General features: G+C 41.7%; 1 protein-coding gene and 1 pseudogene across 1 annotated transcript; one reads left to right on the forward strand and one right to left on the reverse strand.

Annotated features, from left to right (window-relative positions):
- Window positions 1–423: 423 nt before the first annotated feature.
- On the forward strand, window positions 424–3,668 carry LOC118397722 (BET1 homolog). Its single transcript, XM_035792621.2, has 4 exons — window positions 424–611; window positions 926–1,032; window positions 1,151–1,207; window positions 1,440–3,668. Exons 1-4 carry the CDS (start codon window positions 593–595, stop codon window positions 1,593–1,595), a joined length of 339 nt encoding a protein of 112 aa, XP_035648514.1. The 5' UTR covers window positions 424–592; the 3' UTR covers window positions 1,596–3,668.
- A 1,062-nt stretch (window positions 3,669–4,730) lies between these two features.
- LOC118397641 (probable acyl-CoA dehydrogenase 6) lies at window positions 4,731–21,147 on the reverse strand (annotated as a pseudogene).
- Window positions 21,148–21,593: the final 446 nt, after the last annotated feature.

A 21,593-nucleotide genomic window follows, 5' to 3' on the forward strand; every position in this document is an offset into this window, starting at 1 on the left:
GTTGGTCAGCCATGGTTTGCCAGTGTTGTGATAAAATATTGGGTAAAATAATGAATTTCAAGAATTTATCTGCAATGTATGTTTGTTAGCTAGCTAGCCAACCAGTTTTAGAAGAGTTGATTCCATAAATGTTTTTTTAACTGCCAATATGCCAACATTCCATTCAAACAATGCAGTCAATCCACAGATTATAATCACCATGCTTGCACAGATGATCAATTCCTTTTGGGTTTTGTAGACTCCTAAAATAAAATTCCCCATTGTAGATTTTACATTTATTCTCTAATTGATCTATTTGTTTATGTCATGACATCCATTGCACTCGCTGTGACTGTTAATTGAGGGCAATTATTTTCAAATCGTTATTATTGCTCTCGGGTGCGGTGATGAAGTAAAAATATAATTGAATCCTCTGCGATGAAATGTTTGTAATTGCCTTATCGGCTTCCGTACGATGTCGTGGCGTTTCCGATCTTGTTGAATTAGTGTTAGCTTGCCAGCTACCAACAAAAATAGCTACTGCTGCTCGGATAAAATCTCTGGCATTGGCTATCACCTTAAAGAAAGGACATCTCTGATAGAATAAATCAAAATGAGACGCGCAGGTTTGGGTAAGTTTCTGTTTTAGTCCATCGTTTTCAATGGAGAACGCTCATTCGGGCTAGTTAGCAGGCTGGCTAGCTCACATATGTATAAAGAACGGGCTAGCTAGCTACTACACTTACTGACCAACTTGTTTTGGTAATTGTCATCATGGTTGCATTATAGCTAACTGTCTTACCTACTTAGCTAAGTTACATTTTAATGCGTAAGCGTGTTACCCACACTGATGCTACTTGACAGGCCTTCATAGGTAACGTTAGCTAGATATTTCTAGTTTATTTAGCTAACGTAGATCAATGCTTTTGTACATCATGTCAAACAGGCGAAGGAGGACCTGGAAATTATGTGGCCAGCGGGTACAGCGCGTATGAAGAGGAAAATGAACACTTACAAGAGGGTCTGAGAGCCAAAGTCAGCGCATTGAAACATGTAAGCATGTCAATGTGGGCAGGGCTCCGGGAAATTATATAATATGGGGTTTAGAGATCTGGCTATCTCATATTGTTATCAAGTCCTCTGATAAACCTATTCCATGTTTGTCCTACAGCTTTCAATAGATATTGGAACCGAAGTGAAGTACCAGAACAAAATGTTGGATGATATGGTAAGGAAGTGAGTCATTGTCTGTCTACTCTGCATAAGTACACAGCAGCTCAATACCTATTCACACACACATCTCACTTTCTGTACCCCCTTCTGCCAGATTGCACAAATGAAAAAATAAGCTGAGTTGGCATCATTTCACAACAGATCGGCTATTTCACAGAGCAATTCATATCAGGACAGCAAAACATGTCACTGGATTTTTTTTTTCCTTTTTTTTTTTTTGCTAACAGGACTCAGACTTTGACTCAACAGGTGGTTTGCTGGGGGCCACCATAGGGAGAGTGAAGCAGCTTTCCAGGGGAAGCCAGACCAAGCTCCTGTGCTACATGCTGCTCTTCTGCCTCTTCGTCTTTACCCTCCTCTACTGGTTTATCAAACTGAGGTGATACATTACAGGAGGCCCCGGCTTTTCCCTCCCTGCCTCCGCCATAAGTCCACCACTGGGTCAGAAGACCAGGATGATGATGATGATGATGATGATAATCAAATGTTAAAATCAAATTGTCACACGCGCCGAATACAAGTGTAGACCTTACGGTCAAATGCTTACTTAGGAGCCCGTAACCAACAGTGTGACAATAGGGGGTAATAATGCATGGCTGTTATTCATTTTAGACAGCCCTGATGGAATTAATAGACACCACCATAAGTTCACGATTGTAACAATGTCCATTAACGATGAGGTATATTCTAGGTTCATTTGTAACGGAGTGATCTAGTTAATCAGTGATCTGGTAAGGCTAAGCAGTAACATACAGTGTATTCAGACCCCTTGACTTTTTCCACATTGTTACATTACACCATTCTAAAATTGAAAAGCAATTTAATCCATCTAAACACTATCCCATAATGACAAAGCAAAAACAGGTTTAGACATTTCTGCAAATTCAATAAAAACAAAATGGATCACATTTACATAAATATTCAGACCCATTACTCAGTACTTTGTTGAAGCACCTTTGGCAGCGATTATAGCCTCAAGTCTTCCTTGGTATGTCTCTACAAGCTTGGCACACCTGTATTTGGAGAGTTTCTCACATTCTTCTCTGCAGGTCCTCTCAAATCTGTCAGGTTGAATGGGGAGTGTTGCTGCACAGCTATTTTCAGGTCTCTCCAGAAATATTAGATCAGGTTCAAGTTTGGCCTCTGGCTAGGCCACTCAAGGACATTCAGAGACTTAGGGTCGTTGTCCTGTTGGAAGGTGAACCTTCGCCCCAGTCTGAGATCCTGAGCAGGTTTTCATCAAAGTTCTCTGTTCTGTTCATCTTACCCTCAATCCTGACTAGTCTCCCAGTCCCTGCTGCTGCCAGGGTTTTCTCCAGATGTGATGCTTGACATTCAGACCAAACAGTTCAATCTTGTTTCATGGTCTTTAGGTGCCTTTTCAAACTCCAAGTGGGCTGTCTTGTGCCTTTTACTGAGTTGTGGCTTTCGTCTGGCCGCTCTACCATAAAGGCCTGATTGGTGGAGTGCTGCAGAGATGGTGGTTCTTCTGGAAGGTTCTCCCATCTCCACAGAGAAACTCTGGAGCTCTGTCAGTGACCATCGAGTTCTTCATCACCTCCCCGTCCAAGGCCCCAATTGCTCAGTTTGACCGGGCTGCCAGCTCTAAGAAGAGTCTTGGTGGTTCGAACTTCTTCCATTTAAGAATGATGGAGGCCATTGTGTTCTTGGACATTCAATGCTGCAGGCATTTTTTTGGTACCCTTCCCAGGATCTGTGCCTTGAAACATTCTCGGAGCTGTAAGGATAATTCCTTCAACCTCACGGCTTGCTTTTTGCTCTGACATGCACTGTCAACTGTGGGACCTTATATAGACAAGTGTGTGCCTTTCCAGAATCATGTCCAATCAATTGAATTTACCACAGGTGGACTCTAATCAAGTTGTGGAAATATCTCGATCAATGGAAACAGGATGCACCTGAGCTCAATTTTGAGCCTCAGCAGAAGGTCTGAATTAAGGTATATAGCAAAAATGTCAAATCTATTTTCACTTTGTCATTATGGGTATTGTGTATAGATTGATGAGGGGGGGGGGAATAATTTAATCCATTTTAGATTAAGGCTGTAACATAACAATGTGGGATAAGTCAAGGGTTCTGAATACTTTCCGAATGCACTGTATATACAAATGCGACTAAGCTCTCTAGTCACTGAGGAACTCTCCAGTGCATGATTCACAATGCTATTTGTATGCAAGTGTGATAGATGTCATGATCTTGAAGATATTGCTTGATCCAGTGTGACACTGACATTTGATCAATAGTGTTCAACTGTAGAGTTTCACTATAAACACACACCGTGTTTATTTGTTTTGAGGAATAAATTATAAGGCTACACTCTCACTTCAAAACATTTCCTATCCAGTCTACAGCGACCGTTCATCTCCACCACGTGAACTGAACAACTTTAATGTAAATGTGTTTTATATGTAAATAAACAAGATGTATGTTTTGAATTTGACTCAGCGAGTAAGATCCATTTCCCCCTTATTTTTGACATTGATTACAAATCCTTTCCACTTCACATTGAAAAGACACACAATAATTATAAATTCACATTGTAGGATGGGCTGTTTTCAATTGCTTTAAGGCAATGAATGGAACCGAAGTTATACTGAAGAATCTTATGGATGGAAATCTTATGCATGTTTCCCCAGGTTGGAACTATGGAGGAGATATCTGGAAAAAATGTTTCTGGCTTGCCCTGTAGTCTAGTAGATGCATTATCATATGGTAAATGGAAAACTGCCCAATAGCCATGATGAGGGGTTAAATTGATTAATTTAAGAGTTTATAAATTGCCCTTCAGTTCTTTGATTTCTAAGGCTGCATTAAATTCCAGAAAATGTTTCTGTTCCTTCTGACCTTGTTCACTCCCCTTCACAGACTTGATAGGACTGGATAGATGTAAGCAAAATGGCGGAAACTAAGTTGAGGTACCGCTACCACCTATCCAGTCATTATAGATAAGTGAAAGAAAAGGAACTATGAGGTGATTAGATTCATCTGCCCTGGGTAGGCGTGATTTGCACCGGGTGAAAGTTGATTGCATTCGTTTTGGAACTGGGCTGCATCCCAGCAGGAGCCAGGTGCCCGGTTCAAAGCCCACGGCGAAGTCGGCTCAAATCAGAAGTCACGTAATTACCACGTGGAGTAATGAGTAGGATTCTGTGTTTTCACATGCAAAAGTGATTGCTGTTGATAAAAACACTATCTGCCTTGTTTGAAAATTCTAACATACATTTAATGGAAAGAGATGTTTCTGGACAACATACCATGCAGCCTTGTTGACAAAATGACTGGGGGAGATTACTGTTCAATTGAGAAGAGTGCTCCTCCCTCACCGCTTTTGCCCATTTATGTCACCGGCCATAGACTTGTGTCCAGCGGCTCAGCATAATCCAATCCACCTAATGTTCTGGATTGACGTGTAGCTCAAGGGAAAGCAGCACTGTGACATCAATTCTTGTCTGGGGCCTGGGGTAGGGTGTCCATGTACTTGCAGATGATTGACATCATTACCTCATCAGCACCTCCTCCAATGGACAATAACCTGGCGCCTCTGCGAATAAAAAAGAAAATAAAAAAACAAATTACCACTGGGGTCATTCAATGACAGTTATAACCTATTCTTAAAAAACATGTAAACCACGTACTATTTTCGTCCATGAAGTACGACAATGGGGACTCTTTTCTGATTAGATGCTTCAATTATTAAAGTTTAATTTCCTGAGCAAAATTACCAATCTGACCCAGAATGTTCATGGAATTAACTACTGTAGTATCGAAAGTCAACATCACTGTTGCGTAACTATATTGACAAAAAAATGGAATCAAATTGTATTTGTGACAATCTGTGTGCATGCATTAAAAGGCCCAGCCGCAAACAAAATTTCCCCATGGAAATCAGTCATTGTCCCAAATAGTACCCTATTCCCTATGTAGTGCACTACATTTCACAATTTCCCTGTGTAGTGCACTACATTTGACCATAGCCTTTTGGGTCCTGGTCAAAAGTAGTGCACTACATAGGGAATGAGGTGCCATTTGGGACGCAATCATTACCTTATCTTGAATAGACCCACCTGTGGAGCGATAGAGGAGGGAGTGCAGCAGCTCGATCTCTGTCTCCAGCTCAGCCAGTCTGAAGTGGACTGACTGGTGGTAGAGAACAGACATCTTGAAGATCTTCCTCTGTCTAGTGTACTGAATGGTGTCCTGGATGATGTTGTCCCTCATGGTTACAACTGAAGGGGAAATTAACAGTAATATAGAGACATTTTTTTGTTTACAAGCAAATGTCACGTTTGAGGGGATTACGGTTGCATCACGGCCTGGTATGGGAATTGGTCCGTCTACGACTGCAAGGCCCTCCAGCAGGTGGTTAAGAAGGCCCAGTACATCACTGGGACCATGCTCCCACCTATTCAGGAAATTTTCTCGAAACAATGCCTGAAGAAGGCCCACAGCATCATTAAGGACAAAACACACACCCCAGCCACTAGCTGCTCTCTCTCTTACTGTCGGGAAGATGGTATCAGAGCATGAGGTCTGATACCAACAGGCTCAGAGACAGTTTCTATCTACACTGAACAAAAAGCTTATTTCTCTAAAATTTTGTGCACAAATTTGCTTACATCCCTGTTAGTGAGCATTTCTACTTTGCCAAAATAATCCATCCACCTGACAGACGTGGCATATCAATAATCTGATTAAACAGCATGATCATTACACAGGTGCAACTTGTGCTGGGGAAAATAAAAGGCCACGCTAAAATGTGCAGTTTTGTCACACAACACAATGCCAAAGACGGCTCAAGTTTTGAGGGTGCATGTAATTGGCATTGTCATGACGTTGGCCTGGGGGTTGGTTTATGACAATAATAAATATCTCTTCCGCCCTTTTTCCTCTCTCTACCCTACTGATATGAAATTTGAAAACCCCTTGGTTAACATAGAGAATCTGGGAACATCAGAATCTAGTGATATTTGACCTATTTATAGTTTTTAAAGAACTAATTAACCTGATTTTGTCAGATAGCAGCTCTATAGAGATGATAACTTGAAATTAAATAATAAAGTCATCAAATAAAACAAATGTAACATACGCAACAACTGAAATATTTTATTAAATTAAAGTTGTGAATAAACTGTGGTTAATAAGTGATAAGCAGTAATGGGCAGTCACTACCATCATGGGACTTTTATTAATTGTTTTATTCTGTGTTGTTACAGCATTCAACCCACAAAATGCATAGTGCATTTAATGTTTAAAAAAAATATTGACATCAAAAAACGTGATTTGCTCAGCAGTACTTGCTGGCTTGCTAGGTAATCAACCTCTGATGCAGTGGTTCTCAAACCTCTCCTTGCGGACCCCCAGCCATTCTATGGATTTGATCTATTCCAGAGCTAGCACACCTGATTCAACTTGACAACTAATCAGCAAAACCTTGATTAGATTAATCAGGGCTAAAACAAAATTGTCTGGAGGTCCTAGAGAACAGATTTGAGAACAACTGCTCTGATGACATCTGCGATGATTACCTGTTTGATTACATGTTTGTTAACTTGCATGAGCTGCATTTGAAATAGCATGTGATCGTATCCACTTCTAGGTAAACAAAGAGCTTTCTGATTCCAAACTGCGCGCTCTACTTTTCATGATGTGGCCGGGAAATGGGTCTATATATATATATATATAGTTGTTTGTCAATTGTATTACAGAGGGTGGAGTATGCAGAGGCTGTGATTAAGTTGCTGTGTGAGGAAGTTCATGTCCTATTTTTTCCCCTCTTTGTGTGAAACTGGTTTTAACTTGGAAGTGGGTGGATGATACAAATCAATGAGCATATAACTGTCTGTCTATATATCTGTATGTTTGTGTGTGTGTGTGTGTGTGTGTGTGTGTGTGTGTGTGTGTGTGTGTGTGTGTGTGTGTGTGTGTGTGTGTGTGTGTGTGTGTGTGTGTGTGTGTGTGTGTGTGTGTGTGTGTGTGGGTTTGTGTTTAGTGTAACAGTCAATGAATAAATGGATAAGAAGCTACTCAGACTGTTATCAAGCCCAGTCTAAATAATAATAGTAATTTGGTTACTTGCCCAAAGCTCTAACCACTAGGCTACAGTACCTGCCGCCCCTCATCAGCGCCTCCTCTAACAGACAGTATCCTGACGTCTCGCGTAATAAAAAGAAAACAGAAAAACGCAAATCGACAAATTAACACTGGGGTCATTCAATTACAGTTATTACCTTGGCTACATTCTTAAAAAACATAGACACCACATGTATTTTGTCCATGAAGTGCGACAATGGGAACTATTTTCTGATTAGATGCCTAAATGAATTAGATTTCATTTCCTGAGCAAAATTACCAATCTGAATGTCCAGAATGTCCTTGGAATGAACTGAAAGTCAACTCTGCAGTGAAAAAAAACCAATGTTGTGTAACTGTATTGACTCTGATGTTTCTGAACTGGTTTAGCTTGGCTATGAACTTCCTTCTTTCGTCACACTGGCTGACATGCGGAAACCCTTTGAACCCATTATGAAAAATGACGTTTGGATTAAGTTTCAAATTGACAACGTCTCTCCTTGAACTAGAAACACTTTAAGGAATACCGGAAAACCCCCACAGACGGAAAGACAGAGTAGAGTATTGATAGGAAGGAGAGAGAGAGGCAGAGTGGGGGAGGGAGGAAAGAAACAGGACTGAATTGGAGAGGTTTGTTTACTATTGCCCACCGCCCAATGTCTCTCTTCCTGGAACTGCAGCATCTTTTATGTATTTTTTATTTATTTCACCTTTATTTAACCAGGTAGGCAAGTTGAGAACAAGTTCTCATTTACAATTGCGACCTGGCCAAGATAAAGCAAAGCAGTTCGACACATACAACAACACAGAGTTACAGATGGAGCAAAACAAACATAGTCAATAATACAGTATTAACAAGTCTATATACGATGTGAGCAAATGAGGTGAGATAAGGGAGGTAAAGGCAAAAAAAGGCCATGGTGGCGAAGTAAATACAATATAGCAAGTAAAACACTGGAATGGTAGATTTGCAGTGGAAGAAAGTGCGAAGGTGAAATAAAAACAATGGTGTCCAAAGGAGCAAAATAAATAAATAAATTAAATACAGTTGGGAAAGAGGTAGTTGTTTGGGCTAAATTAAAGGTGGGCTATGTACAGGTGCAGTAATCTGTGAGCTGCTCTGACAGCTGGTGCTTAAAGCTAGTGAGGGAGATAAGTGTTTCCAGTTTCAGAGATGTTTGTAGTTCGTTCCAGTCATTGGCTGCAGAGAATAGGAAGGAGAAGCGGCCAAAGAAAGAATTGGTTTTGGGGGTGACCTGAGAGATGTACCTGCTGGAGCGCGTGCTACAGGTGGGAGATGCTATGGTGACCAGCGAGCTTAGATAAGGGGGGACTTTACCTAGCAGGGTCTTGTAGATGACATGGAGCCAGTGGGTTTGGCGACGAGTATGAAGCGAGGGCCAGCCAACGAGAGCGTACAGGTCGCAATGGTGGGTAGTATATGGGGCTTTGGTGACAAAACGGATTGCACTGTGATAGACTGCATCCAATTTGTTGAGTAGGGTATTGGAGGCTATTTTTGTAAATGACATCGCCGAAGTCGAGGATTGGTAGGATGGTCAGTTTTACAAGGGTATGTTTGGCAGCATGAGTGAAGGATGCTTTGTTGCGAAATAGGAAGCCAATTCTAGATTTAACTTTGGATTGGAGATGTTTGATGTGGGTCTGGAAGGAGAGTTTACAGTCTAACCAGACACCTAGGTATTTGTAGTTGTCCACGTATTCTAAGTCAGAGCCGTCCAGAGTAGTGATGTTGGACAGGCGGGCAGGTGCAGGCAGCGATCGGTTGAAGAGCATGCATTTAGTTTTACTTGTATTTAAGAGCAATTGGAGGCCACGGAAGGAGAGTTGTATGGCATTGAAGCTTGCCTGGAGGGTTGTTAAGACAGTGTCCAAAGAAGCGCCAGAAGTGTACAGAATGGTGTTGTCTGCATAAAGGTGAATCAGAGACTCACTAGCAGCAAGAGCGACCTCATTGATGTATACAGAGAAGAGTCGGTCCAAGAATTTAACCCTGTGGCACCCCCATAGACTGCCAGAGGTCCGGACAACAGACCCTCCGATTTGACACACTGAACTCTATCAGAGAAGTAGCTGGTGAACCAGGCGAGGCAATCATTTGAGAAACCAAGGCTGTCGAGTCTGCTGATGAGGATATGGTGATTGACAGAGTCGAAAGCCTTGGCCAGATCAATGAATACGGCTGCACAGTAATGTTTCTTATCGATGGCGGTTAAGATATCGTTTAGGACCTTGAGCGTGGCTGAGGTGCACCCATGACCAGCTCTGAAACCAGATTGCACAGCAGAGAGGGTATGGTGAGATTCGAAATGGTTGGTAATCTGTTTGTAGACTTGGCTTTCGAAGACCTTAGAAAGGCAGGGTAGAATAGATGTAGGTCTTTAGCAGTTTGGGTCAAGAGTGTCCCCCCCTTTGAAGAGGAGGATGACCGCAGCTGCTTTCCAATCTTTGGGAATCTCAGACGACACGAAAGAGTGGTTGAACAGGCTGGCAACAATTTTGGCAGATCATTTTAGAAAGAAAGGGTCCAGATTGTCCAGCCCGGCTGATTTATAGGGGTCCAGATTTGGCAGCTCTTTCAGAACATCAGCTGACTGGATTTGGGAGAAGGATAAATGGGGAAGGCTTTGGCGAGTTGCTGTGGGGGGGTGCAGTGCTGTTGACCGGGGTAGGGGTAGCCAGGTGGAAACATGGCCAGCCGTAGAAAAATGCTTATTGAAATGTTCAATTATAGTGGATTTATCAGTGGTGACAGTGTTTCCTATCTTCGGTGCAGTGGGCAGCTGGGAGGAGGTGTTCTTATTCTCCATGGACTTTACAGTGTCCCAGAACTTTTTTGAGTTAGTGTTGCAGGAAGCAAATTTCTGCTTGAACAAGCTAGCCTTGGCTTTTCTAACTGCCTGTGTATAATGGTTTCTAGCTTCCATGAAAAGCTGCATATCACGGGGGCTGTTCGATGCTAATGCAGAACGCCATAGGATGTTTTTGTGTTGGTTAAAGGCAGTCAGGTCTGGGGAGAACCAAGGGCTATATTGGTTCCTGGTTCTAAATTTCTTGAATGGGGCATGCTTATTTAAGATAGTTAGGAAGGCATTTAAAAAAAATAATGACCAGGCATCCTCTACTGACGGGATGAGATCAATATCCTTCCAGGATACCCCGGCCAGGTTGATTAGAAAGGCCTGCTCACTGAAGTGTTTCAGGGAGCGTTTTACAGTGATGAGTGGAGGTCGTTTGACCGCTGACCCATTACGGATGCAGGCAATGAGGCAGTGGTCGCTGAGATCTTGGTTGAAGACAGCAGAGGTGTATTTAGAGGGCAAGTTGGTTAGGATGATATCTATGAGGGTGCCTGTGTTTACGGCTTTGGGGTTGTACCTGGTAGGTTCATTGATAATTTGTGTGAGATTGAGGGCATCAAGCTTAGATTGTAGGATGGCTGGGGTGTTAAGCATGTTCCAGTTTAGGTCACCTAGCAGCACAAGCTCTGAAGATAGATGGGGGGCAATCAGTTCACATATGGTGTCCAGAGCACAGCTGGGGGAGGAGGGTGGTCTATAGTAGGCGGCAATGGTGAGAGACTTTTTAGAGAGGTGGATTTTTAAAAGTAGAAGTTCAAATTGTTTGGGTACAGACCTGGATAGTAGGACAGAACTCTGCAGGCTATCTTTGCAGCAGATTGCAACACCACCCCCTTTGGCAGTTCTATCTTGTCTGAAAATGTTGTAGTTAGGGATGAAAATGTCAGAATGTTTGGTGGTCTTTCTAAGCCAGGATTCAGACACAGCTAGAACATCCAGGTTGGCAGAGTGTGCTAAAGCAGTGAATAAAACAAACTTAGGGAGGAGGCTTCTAATGTTAACATGCATGAAACCAAGGCGGTTACGGTTACAGAAGTCATCAAAAGAGCCGCCTGGGGAATAGGAGTGGAGCTAGGCACTGCAGGGCCTGGATTCACCTCTACATCACCAGAGGAAAAGAGGAGGAGTAGGATAAGGGTACGGCTAAAAGCAATGAGAATTGGTTGTTTAGAACGTCTGGAACAGAGAGTAAAAGGAGATTTCTGGGGGCGATAAAATAGCTTCAAGGTATAATGTACAGACAAACAATACAGTGGAGGTAAACCTAGGAATTGAGTGATGATGAGAGAGATATTGTCTCGAGAAACATCATTGAAATGAGGAGATGTCATCGCATGTGTGGGTGGTGGAACTAATAGGTTGGATAAGGTATAGTGAGCAGGATTAGAGGCTCTACAGTGAAATAAGCCAATTAACACTAACCAGAACAGCAATGGACAAGGCATATTGACATTAAGGAGAGGCATGCTTAGTCGAGTGATCAAAAGGGTCCAGTGAGTAGTGAGGTTGGTTGGGGTCACAGCGATTCAGACAGCTAGTCGGGCCATCGGTAGCAAGCTAGCATAGGATGGAGGTCTGTTTTTAGCCACCTCGTGCGTTTCCGTCGGTAGGATTAGTGGGGTTCCGTGTGGTAGAGGGGATCAATCCAATTCGCAAAAAAATAGATATAGTTATAGAGGCCCAAGAAAAAGAAAAAAAAAATGTCGGATAGATCTATTCAGATAGCAGCCAATTAGCGGACCGCAGATGGGAGTTCAGGTAACGTCGCGACAGAGGAGCCAGCTGGATAACTCCCTCGGGCAGATAACGTCAGTAGTCCAGTTGTGAAGGCCCTGTGGGGCTCCACATTGGCAGTAAAACGGGTCCGGATAGGTGATTGTAGCCCAGGAGTGGCTGATGGAACTCTTCAGCTGGCTAGCTCCAGAATAATTGATGTTTGCTCCGGGATCGACGTAAGCCGATAGTCATACGGATAGCAGCCAGCTAGCTGCGAGATCCAGGTATAAATGTCCAGAGCTTGCGGATGAAATCGGGGGACATGAAGAGAAAAATAGGTCCGGTATGTTCCGGTACGAGTCGCGCCGTACAAAACTGGCGATAGATTTTCGAGCTAAAGGATAGCTGATGACCACAAACCGTGGTTAGCTGAATACTAACGATTAGCCAGTAAAGAAGCTAACTGTCTGATAGTTAAAGCCCATCCCCTCCTAACCAATGAGGTTCTTGCAGGGCACGCGCACGTCATCGAAGAAGACCTCGGCTGTGTCGGAAGACATCCCCGTCCTGTCGATTGTGCGGGCGATGTGAACCCCTGCGAGGGAAACAACGGAGAGAGAGACAGAGCATCATCATGTGGGTCTTGGGTGGGACACCAGAGACTATGAGCTAGCTCCCTAATAGAATGACACAACAGAGTGAAATGACAATGTTATCCTTTGGTTTTAGGTCACAGTGCCAAGAGCACTGAAAATTGGAGTAATCAGAGGTACTGTATTACAAAAATGTCAATATCTACAGTGTCTTCAGAAAATATTCACACCTCTTGACTTTTACCACATTTTCTTGTGTTATACCTTGAATTTAAAATGGATTCAATTGTGGAGTTTTTTTGTCACTGGCCTACACACAATACCCGATAATGTCAAAGTGGGCATTATGTTTTTCTACATTTTTACAAATGAATAAAAAATGAAAAGCTGAAATGTCTTGAGTCTTGAGTTGCATGGACTCATTCTGTGTGCAATAATACTGTTTATAACATGATTTTTGAATGACTACCTGACTACTTTATTTCTGAATTAGGCCCAAGAACGGGAGATGAAGCTATTGACTATTGGAGAGTTTGCTTAGACAAAGGGTGTTTTCACACATAGTACTGAGCTATAGTTCAAATCATTTTTTAAAAATTTGGTCCGGTTGGTTTCACATTGCCAAATGTCAAACAAACTAAAATGCAATACAAGTGTTTATACAAGTAATTTGTTTATTGGAGAAAATGCTCACGTTAAATCCATGTATGATTATCAAGAAGCATAACTTGCATGTCCCAAACATCATATTACTTTCGCTTTGGTCATCCATCAACATGCGGGGGCTATATTCAGTAGCCTATATTGGTTGGACTCCCTGACCATCAATACACAGACTCCCGATGTTGTGTCTCAAAGCGACCGTCTCTCCTAATCTGCATGGGATGCGCACATAAACGCATTGCTACACGCATAATGTTTCAGTGATATCAAGTTATGCTACTGTGTACATTTAATCAAATTGCTCGCAGTCAAACAACCAATAATACTGCACGCCTCTGGTTCTTTTCCTGTGTTTGGTCCAGACGGCATTCTCACCTGCAGAGAACCGCACCAGGGTATGGATGGAATCAGACTGCAGCGTTTTTGAGCGAACCACGCTGCATTGTTTCGTGTGCTGCCGAGTGCGGATAGAGTGTTCACACCAGTCCAAATGAACAAAACTAAGGGGGAAAAACGCTCCAAACAATTTGGTGTGAAAGCCCCCAAAGTATATATCAGTGTGTCTCACCAGGAGAGTTCATAGGCAGACAGATGAGAGACTTGTTCTTGTGAGACGGACCGCCACTGGTGCTGGCCACATCTTATCACCATTCACCACATACTCACCCCTTTACATACCGCATTCGTCTTGATGGCCGGAGGAAAGAGAGAGAGAGAGAGAGAGAGAGACACTGCTTTTGGACTGTACTCTTAATAGATGTCATTCTAATTCCAGTTGGTCAGTTCCAGTTTTATCCTGATCCTGGATGATCCTAAAAACAGAGAATATTAGAAACGGACCATCTTGGATCCATCACACTGTGTGACGCCAAGTTCTGTAGAATAACCTTTTCCAAACAACTGTGATCCACCAACTTTTTCGACCTGAGTGGTTGAGTTCTTACTGAGAATTCACTTTAGGGGAAGCGGAAGTCAGGCCATAATAAATTACTAGTGGGATACTAAATTAAGGCAACTTACTAGCAACATCGGAACCGGCTCCCACTTCACTCACTCCCAGACAGGCCACTTTGTCTCCCATTATGGAGGACAGCTGAAACTCCTTCTTCAGCTCTTCAGAGCCAAACCTACAGTACCACAACACACAGAGACAGTGGTGTTGAAGAGCTGTTCAAGTAACTGTTCCGGTAGACTTCCAGTCACTGCTCTAACGCAGTAGCTCACAAACTACCTTCAACTTCTTCAAACTGCACGCGGAGACATACAAATGAAATTCATTAGTTTATCTTAGTAGAAAGCGGGCTTAATTGCCAAAATCTCACACCATCCCTTTAAGCTTATTTTGCTATGTAAAATGAATAGTTGATTGACTCATCATGAATAACATGATTTATGTATTTAAACCTCTGTATTAGAATACTTCTAGAAGTCACTGAGCCCTAGTTTTGAATTGTTATTGTTGCATGTTGAAACTCAGATGAGTAGGTGGTCTGTAATAGTGTCTTCAAAAAAGCTTGACTTTATAAATGTTTATGTGTGTGTAATAAACAGAGGCTAATTACCATAGAGATTAAAATAAACATTCTTCATTGGCTCATAAAGAAAATAGCATGCCTATGTGCCAGATGGGTGCAGTATATACCTTACCTAGCCAGGGCAGGTGTGGCCATATCAGTCTGGACTCCGATGGCCATGGGGATGCCTCCACAGTGGATGTTACCCAGCTCCTCTGACACGGCAATACTGTAGCTGAAGTCCAGGCCTAGGCCTCCATACTCTGCACAGCACACATAAACACAAGCACCCTCTTATAGGAATAGTTCACCCAGGACACAACATACAAACTCCCTCTTAAAGGGATCGTTCACACACATTACAAAATACATATTTGTTTACTTTACCCAGTAAGTAGTCTATGGACATCGTAAGACAGCAAGCCATGTTTTTAGTTCACCGAGCCACTGTCTTCAAATGCTAACTTTTTAGCATTTGCGGCATAAATCCAATGCTAAATTGGCATTTTTCGCGCTTCATGTCCAAATCACTTTAAAGTAACTTAATTGCACTATGCAAACAATGAAATATACTTTAGCATATCCTAGTAACCTGGGTGACCGGCAACCTAATAAGCAAGGCTTGGAATGTATTTAAATGTGAATGTATTCAATGAAAGTAGCTGTAAAGTTACGCAGAAAATAGAATACATTCAAAAGGATTTCTGTTTTTCTTGAAAAATATAAGATCATTGGTGGATCATGACAGTTATGTAAATTGCCCGTACAGGTAAGACATCAGGGCTTTAAAGATTCTGACCAAATTCACATTCACATCACTATGTGAGTTATAGATCTGTCATTGTCATTGAAGGCAAGTCTAAGAAGTGGTAGATATGTTCTATGTATGCTTTTTCTATGCTTCCCGTTCTTAAGTTAACATTTTTTGTCTTTTACCTTCGGTTTTGTAAACCAGCTTCAAACTGCCGAAAAAACAATATTTTTAGTTATTGAAAATATATTTAATAGCGGTTAAGATGGTACAATGACAGGTTTGTGTTAAACCAACCCTTGTGGCGCCACTTCACAACACATTCTTACCAGCTCATGTCTGCCAGGATTTAGCTGCATGGTTTTGAGAGCTGACAAGTAAACCAGACATTTGTAACAGATTTCTCCATACACAGTTTCTGACATTGCTTGTTTTGTCACATAAACGGAAATTAGGCAAACTATTTTAATTTTAGCAACCAGGAAATGGCAGAGCGATTTCTGCACATTGCACCTTTAATAACACAGTGTTAAACCATCTAACTGTCAGTTATCTCGCAGAGGGAACTCCACACCGCCCCCTTTCTTTTCTCTTCATTATCTGTTAGCACAGCTTGAAATGAGTGGGCACTTTCCACACAAGACAGAGAGCGCTGAAGGCCAACTAGCAATCTTTTAAATGTTCAGTAAAGTTAATCTATGTTAATGCACCCATTTTATGTTTCAATAGAGAATTTCTCTGCAGTTCTGATCTGATGCCCATATATTTGTCAAGCTATCTGAACAAAATGCTTTAATGTAAAAAGAAAAAAACAATATCAAATTGGGCAATTTACATGAATCAACTAGCTCTAATCTGCCGAATGGAACCAGACAGAAATTCAATGGGAAAATGACAACAGTCTGACACCTCTGTCAGATTTCATAACATCACAAACCCCCAACAAAACATCAGATGCGAGAAAAAAAGACATAAACAGACACTAATGATGACGAGGATGAATAACTACAAGAACATTTTGACACCAGAGAGTTTTATCCTCTCCTCTCCAGCCAGAACGGTCAGATTCACCTGCCAAATGTCTTTCAGAATGTTGCAGCCAGAGGAAAGCTGTTTGGAGATAAATGTGTGACAGGCCTGGAACCCCGTTGAGGATAATATTGACAGTTGGAAATGCAGAAGGTTCGACAGAGTTTTAGCAAAATAGCTGGGCGTGGTTGTGGAGCAACGCAAAGCAAACAATGTCAGCCGTAGATATCCCTTACATGTGTGTCGTGACAGGAAGGGATTCCACTATAGCACAACAATGACCCACTGACAACAAACAACAACTTTTGAAGGTATACATAAGGACTATATAACTGCATTATAAAGCCCCTCTTCAGCAAAATGAGCAGTAATAATGTTAGAGTGGCGTTACAGAGATCCAACCGTTTAATTGGCAGCGACTCCAGAGTGTTCCCATGACATCCAATGAGAATGCTATAGTACGTAAATTAGAATCCCAAAAAATAAGTGTGCTCAAAATCACTTCATTTAGGATAAGAATAACGAGTTACTGGTAGAGTATGTGTAATGTTATTATATTATTACTAAATGTCTGAGAGAGAGAGTAGAGGGCACTGAGGAGGCTAAAGTCAGGGTAACATAACATTGGACCATCATAACAGAACTATCAGAAAAATTCTGGTCTGTGGAAAACCCAGCCGTGTTGCCAAGCCTCGTCAGTCTGGTCAGAGGCGGGCCAATGTCAGAGGCTGAATTTTGGATCCCACTGTCCTGTCTGAGGGTGGAATAACATCACGAAAGAACGCACACACACACACACACACACACACACACACACACACACACACACACACACACACACACACACACACACACACACACACACACACACACACACACACACACACACACACACACACACACACACACACACACACGCACACACACACACACACACACAGGAAGGGAGGGAGGGAGGGAGGGAGAGGTCATCCATGCTATGCTCCCCGTTGCCTGTGCAACACTTCCTGTTCTGGTTCTAGTGTTTCACTGTTATCCCGCCTTTCCTTATGTCCTTATGGAAGAAAATGTATCTTATGAAATGTGAAGGTTGGCTTTGTGCTTCCAAACTTGGATATAATTTGTAAAAACTAGAGTGGGCCGTGCCCGCTGGATAGATTAGTAGCCGAAATGTGATTGTTTCATACGTTGATACTATCTGCCAAGGTTTTGTTTTGTACTCTATTACAGCTCCAAGATATGTTCCAAGAAATTAAAAGCTTTGAAATAGTTGGAGCTACTCTAAGGTCGGAGCTTGCCAGCTTGGTATTGCCTTTGAGCCCTAGAACTCTCATTCCATTGGGTGACTCCCAGAGTAGTAACACTCCACATTCTCACCACAGTCATGTTTGCATTCCAAATTACTCCTGCAGTCTACGTCCCTCATCGTTCTCTGCTAATCTCAGCCGTCATCTGAAGATAAGGATGTGTCATCTGTATTTGACATTTTAAATCCCTCAGTGGCTATCTCTTCTGTGAAAACCATTCCCAGGCTACCTGGTATTTCTCCATCCCAGCAGTGCAGAGCTAAAAGCCTCCTAGTCAGGGCTAAGCCTCCTAGTCAGTGCTAAGCCTCCTAGTCAGTGCTAAGCCTCCTAGTCAGTGCTAAGCCTCCTAGTCCTCTTCCATTCCAATCAATCTAACCAGACTCATAAAAGCACACTTTGAGAGCTTAGCGCTTTAATACATGTTTTAGCATAGAGAATCTTTATATTGGGGACAGACCTGATCTCTATTGTACAGGCATTCAGGGTAACACAGAAGGTACTACTAACTATTTGGAAATGATTACATTAGAGTAGATCAGGCGATACATAACAGACAAATGTCTGGAGGCACATTTCGGGAGACCAACATTTTACAATTTAGTATTCTGAGGAAAACTACAGAGATAAAACTGACAAAACACATAGGCTACAGTGTTTTGACATTCTTACCTTTTAAATAATCTAAAATCTAAAATAGATTTTGATTTGTTAAAACACTTTTTTGGTTACTACATGATTCCATATGTGTTATTTCATAGTTTTGATGTCTTCACTATTATTCTACAATGTAGAAAATAGTCTAAATAAAGAGAAAGCCTTGAATGAGGAGGTGTGTCCAAACTTTTGACTGGTACTGTATAGCTACAATAATAGCACAAATAGGCCTAACAGTGGTATCGCTTATCCCTATTAGTGCCACATTTGGGCTATTAGCAATATGTGTCTCATCTCATCAGTGTCTCTTACAGTGTAGGCTAAACCACAAAGGGGATATCTAATATACCATCTGGTAATATAGTGTGTCTCGGACAGCCTTCCTAGTCCCCATTCTTTCTAATCCAGCTGTTAATGCTGAAGGGCTTTGCAGTCAATACTCTCCTCTGACCTAGCTAGATTTATGAGCCAATTTCACCACAGGGCCCACGACCTATGACACCCACTGCATTACTCTCTTTGTTAAAGAAGTAGTTGACTTCAAAATCAACGTTTGTTAGATGTTTTGACATCTAGTGCGACTAATGTCGAGATGAGAGTTCTCGTTTCTATTAATTTGGTGTATTATATACTGTATTTGGATCGAGATTGGTTTGTGGTGAGACTTGAACCAATCTCGCCCACTTATGAGGTCTGAAAACATCTTGGCAAAACCACATCTTGGAATGAATCATCACTTTAAATCCTCAAACTTCTTATACATATTATAGACACTGAACAAAATTATAAACGCAAAATCCCAGAAAAGTTCCATTTGCACAAAAAGCTTATTTCTCTCAAATGTTATGCACAAATTTGTTTACATCCCTGTTAGTTAGCATTTTTCCTTTGTCAAGATAATCCACCCCCCTGACAGGTGTGGCATATCAAGAAGCTGATTAATCAGCATGATCATTAAACAGTTGCTCCTTGTGCTGGGAACAACAAAAGGCCACTCTAAAATGCGCAGTTTTGTCACACAACACAATGCCACAGATGTTTCAAGTTTTGAGGGAGCGTGCAATTGGCATGTTGACTGCAGGAATGTCCACCAGAGCTGTTGCCAGAGAATTGAATGTTAATTTCTCTACCATAAGCTGCCTCCAATGTCGTTTTAGAGAATTTGGCAGTACGTCCAACCGTCCTCACAACCGCAGACCACGTGTAACCACGTCAGTCCAGGACCTCCACATCCGGCTTCTTCACCTGCGGGATCGTCTGAGAGATTGGGTGGTTGGGTGCTGAGGAGACATTTCTGTCTGTAATAAAGCCAATTTGTGGGGAAAAACTCATTCTGATTGGCTGGGCGTGGCACCCATAGCCGCATCCCTGCCCAGTCATTTAATATCCATAGATTAGGGCCTAATGAATGTATTTTAATTGACTGATTTCCTTATGTGAACTGTAACTCAGTATCTTTGAAACTAAAATCTTTGAAATGGTTGCTTATTGCGTTTATATTTGCGTTCAGTATGCATACAAATTTGAATCACAGTTGTCCCAACAGTCTCATCTTTTTTTCTCAGTGACACTGCAGGCGGTAGAGGACAGCATCTGGAATGGAGATGCGACTGACAGCTGTTGTGGGATGTGACTACACACATTCACAGTTGGAAAATATATACACTATATATATACCACAATATGGCAGTTTCTCACTTCCACATATTCATTGGAGTGGGCCAAAGCCAGAATTACATGCTAAGCACTCCTTAAAGCTGTAATGTGTACATTTTTGGGTGACCTGACCAAATTCACATAGAAATGGGAGATGTAGATCTGTCACTCTCATGGAAAGAAGTGGTAGATCTGTTCTATGTGCGTTATTTCTATTTTTCCTTTGGTGTCTTTTACTTTGATTTTGTGCACCTGCTTCAAACAGCTGAAAATATTTTGGGTTATGGAAAATATATTTCACAGCGGATTAGATGATACAATGACTCTATGCTTGTTTTGTCACATAAACTGAAATTAGGCGAACTATTACAATTTTTTTAAATTGCGGGAAATAGCAGAGCGATCTCTGCATAGTGCACCTTTAACTTTTCTTATGAAAATGAAGAGTAATCTTTGGCCTATTTCATCTTCAGTCTGGTATGCAATGAAATAATGACTAAACTTAATTTTCTCACGCTAGACCTTGAGAGCTTCTTTTGTTGACTTCTGATGAAGAGCAGTGCATAGTTTGACACATCGGGCACTCAGGGGTCTATGAGGAACCCATTATCGCTTGCTACTGCTCTATCTATCTAGACCCTTTCACAGGGAATGATGCTTCACCATACAGAAGCACAATAGACTTCCGTTGCTCCTTGTCTCAATCCGATTCAGGTGATTGTTCATGAAAACACTAAACTAATTAAACCATCTACGTAGTCTGAAATGACTCATCCTCTTCTCTTCAAAGGGAAGTGCATTTAACTGACAACATTTTTAAGGAATGAGACGGTGAAATAGGTTAAGCATAATTTTCCATAAATTAATCAGAATCAGGCAAAGAAATATCTCATAACTCAGAAAAAGTTTAATGAGTAATTACAGGAGAAGATGAAATAATTTGGAGAAAAAAGGGAAGTGTGTAGTTTGTACCAACTGGTTTGTTGACACCCGAAAACCCGGCTTTTCCAAGGAGTTTGAAGACTTGGTGGGCAATGCTACCCGTTGGTCCACATAGGGGTTGATCTCCTGGTCGATGATTTATGACACCGACAAGGAAAGAGGGAAAGGTGACATACAGTACACATGGACATGGAATTGTGCAACATTTCCCCATTATAATTTTCAAAATTCTTCAAGCTCGGTCATTGGTTGTTGATCATTGCTAGGTAACAATTTTCAGGTCTTGCCATAGATTTTCATGTAGATTTAAGTAAAAACTGTAACTTGGCAACGCAGGAACATTCACTTTCTTCTTGGTAAGCAACTCCAGTGTAGATTTTACCTTATGTTTTAGGTTATTGTCCTGCTGAAAGGTGAATTCATCTCCCAGTGTCTGGTCGAAACCAGACTGAACCAGGTTTCCTCTAGGATTTTCACTGTGCTTAGCTCCATTCCGTTTCTTTTTTAGAATGAAAAACCCTCCAGTCCTTAACGATTACAAGCATACCCATAACATGTTGCAGCCACCACTATGCTTGAAAATA

Source organism: Oncorhynchus keta, chromosome 19 (genome assembly GCF_023373465.1).
Source record: "Oncorhynchus keta strain PuntledgeMale-10-30-2019 chromosome 19, Oket_V2, whole genome shotgun sequence".
NCBI classification, from domain to species: domain Eukaryota; kingdom Metazoa; phylum Chordata; class Actinopteri; order Salmoniformes; family Salmonidae; genus Oncorhynchus; species Oncorhynchus keta.

Coding starts and splice junctions, on each gene's coding strand:
- LOC118397722 (XM_035792621.2), top strand. Junction 1,033..1,150: donor AAGTCAGCGCATTGAAACAT/GTAAGCATGTCA, acceptor TTTGTCCTACAG/CTTTCAATAGATATTGGAAC. Junction 1,208..1,439: donor ACAAAATGTTGGATGATATG/GTAAGGAAGTGA, acceptor TTTTGCTAACAG/GACTCAGACTTTGACTCAAC.